General features: G+C 42.8%; 1 protein-coding gene across 1 annotated transcript in view; it reads right to left on the bottom strand.

Moving 5' to 3' along the window:
* Positions 1–1,333: 1,333 nt before the first annotated feature.
* Positions 1,334–8,254, bottom strand: part of ggt5a (gamma-glutamyltransferase 5a) — a 9,769-nt gene continuing 2,848 nt past the window's right edge. Inside the window, exons 4-9 of the mRNA XM_063193568.1 lie at positions 7,499–7,539; positions 6,906–7,090; positions 5,450–5,541; positions 3,534–3,646; positions 2,750–2,860; positions 1,334–1,999 (exon numbers count right to left, since the gene is read on the bottom strand). Of these exons, the coding sequence (XP_063049638.1) occupies positions 1,853–1,999; positions 2,750–2,860; positions 3,534–3,646; positions 5,450–5,541; positions 6,906–7,090; positions 7,499–7,539 (689 nt within the window). The 3' untranslated portion in view covers positions 1,334–1,852. The remainder of the gene's footprint in view (positions 2,000–2,749; positions 2,861–3,533; positions 3,647–5,449; positions 5,542–6,905; positions 7,091–7,498; positions 7,540–8,254) is intronic.

The following is an 8,254-nucleotide window of genomic DNA, read 5'->3' on the forward strand; positions in this document are numbered from 1 at the left end:
ACCTGCAGTCTGAGCCTAAACATACTCTCTCCCTGTTTCTCAGTGTCAAGTGTTCTAGCCTTGCTGGGATGTGAAACGCCTGGTGATTGGATACCCCGCGGGGGACCCACTAGTTTGTCGCCCTCTCGGTACTTCACATGGTAATCAAACATTTCAAACAAGCGATTTAAGGTTAGGGTTAGGTTTAGGGTTAAGGTTAGGGTTAGGGTTAGGTTTAGGGTTAGGGTTAGGGTTAGGGTTAGGTTTAGGTTAGGGTTAGGTTAGGTCGTATGACGTAAGCGGTAAGTACCGAAAGGGCGTCGAACTAGTGAGTCCCACTCTGCGGAGTTCACCAAAGAGTATCCAATCACTGGGTGTTTCACGTCCTAGCAAGGCTAGAACACTTGACATTGAGAAACAGTGTATGACTCAGCACAACACATCCCGAGGCTCCAAAATGCCAGAATCCTTCACTTTCACTCCTCTAACTTTTCAGTCAACTAGTATACCGGTCGACATTCCTACTATTACTAAGAGGTGTATATGGTAAAAGTGGAACTACTCTTACAGTGTATCTACCTCATTAGTTACAGTGGAATAACTGGGTGTATAAACAATTGAAGATGATGTACTTGTAATGTACTGTAATTACATCAATAAGAGTAGGTTCTACCAGAGATTCTTTAATACAGATATGCCAACATAATAGGTTTCTATGGGCACCTAACGTGACCAGGTTCCGGTCTGCCTAAAGGGGCGTGTCATAATGCTCCTAGCATTGAATAGAACAGTCCTCAGGTCTGCCTAGGTCTGCCTAAAGGGGGATTTTCCCCCCAATAATAGAACCCGGAAACAATGGGCCAATGGAACCTCTCTCTCTCTCTACTCTCTCTGGTTCTACTTCTACTTTAGACAATTCTGACTGTACTAACTGTATTGTATATCCGTTTTGCATACATTCAAATGCTATGATGTACATACATTACATTGACAGTTATTTTCCATACAGATCTAAACATGCGTAATACCTCGCAGTCGGTCTCATAGTTACAGTAAGGCTCCAGCCGTTGCTACAGGCTTCACGGAAGAAGATAAATATAGCTACAACTTCTGTGTTCCACGATCACCATATTCTCACATTCACTTTAGCTGCATGACATTAGTGATTGTATTTCCCCCATAATTAGGATCACCATGAGGGGCCCTTTTCATTTTTCCTTACAGTATACCCGGTATATACATTATATATACTTTTGCTGTGTCAAAATTGTGTTTCTCAGTTAATACTGTATCATTAAAATCTCTTAGTTTAGTTGTTTGAATTTGGCTAGGAAAATCCAACCTTTTAAAGATTTGTGAAAGTTTCGTTAAAATGGCCTTCATAGAGTTTCGTAAAAGAGCTCTTCAAATCTAGGTACTGTGTGCAGTATATCATGGCTGTGTGAGGGACGAGGGAGGGCCACATGCTACTGTGTGTAATGGCACCTTTTACGGCACGATACTGTAATTATTATCTTTTAACAGAAACTGTTTTTGTCTCTCTCCACAGTGAAGGCACTACTCCAAATATAAAACTGCTCCAGTGTAGCAGGTTGTCATAAAAAAATCCAGCACTGATCTGTGAGGTTGTTGGCATCAACTGAAATGACCTTGACTAAAGGTTAAGTAGGAAAGACACATCTTTTCACAGCCCGGTGTCTGAGCTGCATTACAGTCACATTGACTCCTCCTCAGCACATATGGCCCTCAGAGAGGAACCAGTAGGGCCTGAAATCGTGAGTCAAATCCCAGATATCACCTTGACGTCTCTTTGGCCTTTAATCTGCCACTCTCTATGGACTCCTCTAGTCGGTGGCGTGTGTGTCGAACTCTGTTAATATCCTGCCGCTTTCCCCAGTTTGCGCTCGTCCGACACGGCAGTGATGCATCCGTCCTTCACCGACACCGCGTTGATGACGTTGTAGAAATATTTGATGTCCGTCGCGCTGTGGCCAAGGGCTGTGAGGTTCGCCTGGACATCCTGACAAGCATTCAACACAATACCATGAACATACAAACTCATAGGCTGCCCTGATACCTGACATTTATTTTTGATGTATTACTTAAAAAAAACAAGACAAGGACACTAACGGACAATAAAAAAGGCAAAGTTCAAGCTTGTACTTAACAACAAAAAGCAAAAAAAAAAAAAAAAGAATGAAAATGCATTGTATCTATAATCTCAGCCAGGTGTAAAGTTCAAAGGTTGCTACTTCTTATTGTATCAGTTACATTAGTTAATCAGGGGTACCGTAGCATACAGGCACATTCACATACGAGAGTTCACAGAACTAACATAAGAACAAAGGATACATGGGTACAGTATGTAGTTGTGTCTGACAGGTAAAGAACACATACATGGGTATGTAGCATTGACCAACAAGTAAAGGGTACGTTGGTATTTTAGCATTGATTGACAGTTGTGTCAGCATGGTGACCTATATTTCTGTGTGATTTGTTTTCTTCATTTGACTTTATTTGACATTGTCACAGATTTTGCACAGAATGTGACAGAGCATTAAGAGATAGGTCACGCTCTATTTGGGATATGCTACATATCCTAAAAAAAGGAATATCTGACAGATTGACACAGACAAACTTTTGTATACTGTCTTTCTGGGCGGGATTGACACAGACGGCCAGATAGTTGGGTAGGGTAATACGTATTTTATGTCACATCAACGTTGCGAAAAACATTGTGAGAAATGTTAGGTGTGTGCATGTTCATTACCTTGTCAAATTTAGGCTCAAAGTTCACTTCATTTTTGGAGTTGACAAAGACCACGGGAGAAGCTATGGCATCCTGCAAGCTCATCCCCATCCACAGATGGTTCATGAGGGTCTAGAGAGAGAGAGATAGAGAGAGATAGAGAGAGAGAGAGAGAGAGAGAGAAAGAGAGAAGGAGTTAGCCCCTGTAAATACACTGTACCGTATGCAACCATCCTAACAACCAACAACAACAACACAAAAAAACATAGATAAATAAAGGTACAGGTGCTGATTATCCAACTGAAAACGGCAAGGAACCTGTAACTGATTTCTAATTCTGTTAGCAAAAGTTCGATGTCCAAAATGTTTTTGTCTAAAAATACACAATGTCAAATGCATTACTTCACCATTTTGGATTTCCAAAAAAATCCAGATTATCCAAATGAAAACTGCATGTTATTGCCACATTGCCATGATTTCCAACAACATCTGTTCGTAAAAGTATGATGTTAGAGTGCCAGAAGCTGGCTTAGGGCTTCCGCACACCGGCTCCGACAAAGTGCTGAGCACTGCTCAGCTAAAATTCGATTCCATTGTTTTCAATAGAACCATGCACACTGGCGCCGATGTCCGCGGACATTCGCTGATGTCGGATAGCAATTAGAGACGAGTTCTATTTTGTCGGCGCCGCCCATTGACTATCAATGCAATGTTCGGGTGAAATTGGGTTTGGGGGTCCGAACTCTGACGGAAGCAAAAGTGCGCCGCACTTTGTCGGAGCCGGTGTGCAGAGGCCCTTACTCACCAGTGCCATGCCAGTGGTGATCATGCTACCCCCCGATCCGCCGGCCACAACCAGGTGTTTTCTGGATGTGGAGTAGAGGATGGAGGGGGACATGGAGGAGGGAGGCTGCTCACCTGGGAGACAAGAGCACCAGTACTCAGCTACAGACAACACATTACATTACATTGCATTTGGCAGATGCTTTATAACCAAAGCGACTTTCAAAAGAGGACATAATCAAGCCAACATCACAAGCAAATACAAAGTGCACAGGAGATATACAGAACAACAAGTGCAGTTGCAAAGAGAAAGAGAGAGAAGGAGTTAGCCCCTGTAAATACACTGTACCGTATGCAACCATCCTAACAACCAACAACAGACAACACACGCACTGGGTCATTTCCCAACCCTTCCCCAATCAACTCTCCCTTCCTGTAACAATATCCACTTTTCTATATCTGCATTCCATTAGTGCGCTATCTGAAATTTGAATACAGTAACCTATGTATGCATACATCTTCGTTCTCGCTGGAGAACGGGCTTCTTGTGATCATGCAGTTCTCGCAGGAGAACCGCAGTCCGCACAGCGGCTGATCATAAAAGTGCTTCATGGGGTCGCTGGACCAACTGCACTCGAGGAGCATGGGTTAAAAGCAAAGTGGAGTATTGGGCAAGATCACTGGCCATGGTGCTAAATTACTGCCGAGCCCAATGTTGGCTATTGGTAGCCCCTTAATGCGCGCCGTACCTCCAGTGGCACGCTGTAATAGTCATTGAAATGTAACTACCATAGCACTACAATACTATGACACAACACAGGCTTTTTAGAAATGCACCACAACTTGGTCATTACCATACTGGTAACAACAAATGTATAAAGCCGTGTCTTAAGGGGTTAAAACGATTCTTGGGCTCGGGAGTACAGGTCTCCAACTGAGAGTTCGGACAATATCCGCGCCCGCGAATATGTGCAAGCTCTGAGCCGACACCCCCTGACCGGTTATTGGGAGAACGAGCAGAACTGAGGAGGAGCGAGGGCGGAATCCTGGGTAAAATGATCGAGATAACGTAGATAGGAGGTGATCGGGGCGGATGGTGCGTACGAGCGAGAAAGCAAGTTTCTGCCTGGGAGCAGGAGAGCGGGGAATAAATGCGGTGTAGATCATTGAAGGGCGTGCCAGCTGTCATTGCACTTACGAATCCGTCGAATGGTGGCAGAGTGGAGAATGAGAATCAGGTTGATAGTTAGGCGAGCCAGTTTTAACGCGCCGAAAATAGACGAATGACAGACGAGCAGGGAATAGAGTGCAGGTGTTAATTTAGACCTGTCAAATTTCATAACGCTTCTCCCGAACTTTCATTTTTTAACAAAACGTGCATTAAAAGTAAACACACCCATATACACTATATACTAAAAAAACAACCGTAAGATCTGACTTAAGTCCTGGACAAAGCACAAGCAGGAACTTCATAAGGATGAATGAATAAGGACCTGCTATTATAGAGCATGTCACTGTTACTTACTGACTTTCTCCAGTCCTCTACATTATACTGAAGGGTACAACAATTACACTAAATGCAAATGGTAGTTCTATATAAAACCAATGCAATGTGTGTGTGTGTGTGTGTGTGTGTGTGTGTGTGTGTGTGTGTGTGTGTGTGTGTGTGTGTGTGTGTGTGTGTGTGTGCGCGCGCGTGCATGTGTGCGTGCGCGTATGTATGTGTGTAGTGTATGTGCGTGTTTTTGTGTCCCACTGTGTGTCTGTCCGTGCTCTTTCAACAACTCCCAAGTAGTTTGAACATGAAACGGGTGTGACGACATTGAGAACGTCTCTGCATTCAAAAGGACTACAAAACAAGCGATGACATTGAGAACATGAACACAAAAATAAAAACAAAACCCTGTCGGAGGTGAGTGGAGCTGCCTGTCCCATTACCTGCTTGAATGCTGCTTACTTTCCCACAGAAATCTGCCAGCTCGTTGTTCAGGATGATGCCCGTCTTTGGAGAGAAGATCTTGGAGCCAAATCTGAGTGGATGCAGGCAGAGAAAGACGGAGGAATTAATTTAAGAGTCTGGTCTACTTGTCCTGTCAGACGAGAGACAGATGCTTGATTATTCTTCTCTTTGTCTTGAAGCGCTGTCTGCATTCAAAACAGTGTGTAAACGGAACTTGAGAACAAAATTGAGTTTGTTCAGGTTGTTGTTGTTTTTTTTAGTTCATGCGTAATTCTGCTTCAAATATTCAAATATATATTCAATTTTTTTTAATTTTTTTATCATAAACAGTAACCTCATAATACACATAGTTCCATAGGGCCATGTCTTAGGAGTTTAATATCAATTCAAATCAGGAAAGGAAAAAAACAGATAACATTAACCTAGTTCCAATTACCCTGATAATCAAATGAAGAAACCAAAATTATTTCTGCATATAGTAGCATTTAAATATCTTTTATAGACTGTTGGTTAATAAGAATTCTCCAATATGCGGGGGGTTGTTTTATGATGAGGTCACAGAGACGTTGGCTGGTTTATGATGAGGTCAATGAGACGTTGGCTGGCTTATGATGAGGTCAAGGAGACGTTGTTTCTGAAAAGGTTGAGAACCACTAATACACAGCAGTGCCAATGTTTGCCAGTTAACCAGTCAGTCAGTAACCAGTGCTGCCCTACTAAAGGCAAAGTCCAGTAACTACACCAACATTGAAACTGAAAAATGCCTTCAAAGCCTTGGTATTAGGTTGGATATTGTAATTACTGCAAAGTTAAAATAGCAATATCTCTAAACCGGGGCACATTTGGACCGTATTTGGACCATAAGGCTTTGTCACAAGAAAAAGGGGGTGTAATCAGTGGTGTAGTCTACTTTTTTATGGTGGGTATACTGTATATTTGAGCATTTTTTGAAGTGGCTATACTGTATATATTTGTGCTATTCAAAACAATGGATCAATCAATTTTAAGTGGGTATACTGAAATCCCTGAAATTTAGAAGTGGGTATACTCCGTATACCCGCGTCCTACGTAGACTACACCACTGGGTGTAATGAATACCATTTTCATATGTAGTTACTGTTCTTTGGCTTTGTAGGGCAGCATGTGCTACAGATGCCAAACAGTAGACTGGTAGGTGACAGGTTCCAGCCCCCCAAGTGACAGGATCACCTCAGTTACACATGGTATGGAGACAAGATTCCTGCTGAAACTCACATGTGGTCGGCCCTGCCGTGGCCAAGCGGTAGGGCACTCGCCTGCCATGCGGCTGACCTGGGTTCAATTCCCGACCCGGGTCCTTTGCCGACCCCTCCCCGTCTCTCTCCCAATTCGCTTCCTGTCTACCTCTCACACTGTCCTATCAAATAAAGTAAAAAAGACCACAAAAAAACTCACATGTGGTTGATGGTGCTGGTGACTGAGACAGCCATGCCGTACTCGTCCACCAGGGACATGTGAGTGGTGCCCACGCTGTCCATAGATGGGGTCACGCTGTAGTACAGGGCATCGTGGGTCTGGCCATCCTTTATCATGCCTCTTATCCTCTTGGCAAACTGCTCCTGAGTTGCTGCCAACGCTTCCTGCGAATTGGAAGATTTCATTCACATTCACGTGAATAACTATCAGCATACGCAATAATAGCACATACAAAGGCCATTTCGAGGTGTTAATTCAAGACTTCTAGAGTGTTTTTGGTCCCAGAGCCCTCTGTCAGTGTTGAATTAAAACAGCATTTTTACTGTGTACAATATTTCAAGTATCAGTAGCTATTGAGGCAGAACGAAACCAAATAAACCTCCACAGCCTCTTCAAGTTACTCCGTCCCAAAAATAACGTGTTTTTAGTTCAATTACTGTTAAGTGTTTTTCACTGGAAACACTCTGCGCCACACTCGGATGACTGTTCCCGGCACATGGTGTAAGTTGAAGATTGTGGTATTTATGGCTGAATCAGACTTAATGACTCATGTCATTAAGAGTCTAGTTCACATGGTCTTCCTGCGAGCATGGGCCTGTCTTCCTGACTGTTCCTGGATGGCACGTCATATCACAGTGGTTCAGGATTACAGCATTTCTTATCAGACTCAGTGACTCGTGGTGTTACACATTCTTAATGTGTGAAACTTTCCCTGACTGTGAAAGTAGTGCAAGATCTTATCTGTGTGTGTGGGAGTTGCTTTTGATCCTACTGTGTGCACCTCATATCTGGAGTTTCACTTTGACAACTCAGTAATTAACTCCCTCTCTCGTCAGATTTTGGGATGTGTCGTCATCAAAGCTGACTCATTCCGGTCCATACAACAAAAATGTAATGTGTGGTTCTCAGCCCAGACAGTGGGAGAGTCGTTATTTTTTAAGTGCCTCACTTATTTATGCCCCATTTATTTAAGTATACTGTACATGTACCGTAAATTGTGTTGTCAAGGTGATTCATTCACTTGAATACTTTACATAGTGTGTCTTTGACTTTTTTCTACAGTTCAGCTTTCCTGCAGGTTTAAAATAAACCCTGACCAAAACCCAGCTACAAGCCCTTAAAGGTGCACTGTGTAAGATGTTGGCCAGAGTAGGTATTGTGTCTATGCTGCTCATAGAAACTGTCCTGCCTATTGCCAAATTTGATCTTTTCATGAATATTTACTAAATAATAAACAAATAATTACTAGCATGACCAAATTACTTAAAGTTTTGCAGCTCAAATGTTTATTTCAGGAAAATCAAAACGGCAGACATGGAGAAGATCCA

The sequence above is a fragment of the Engraulis encrasicolus genome, chromosome 3 (genome assembly GCF_034702125.1).
Source record: "Engraulis encrasicolus isolate BLACKSEA-1 chromosome 3, IST_EnEncr_1.0, whole genome shotgun sequence".
Classification (NCBI taxonomy): Eukaryota; Metazoa; Chordata; class Actinopteri; order Clupeiformes; family Engraulidae; genus Engraulis; species Engraulis encrasicolus.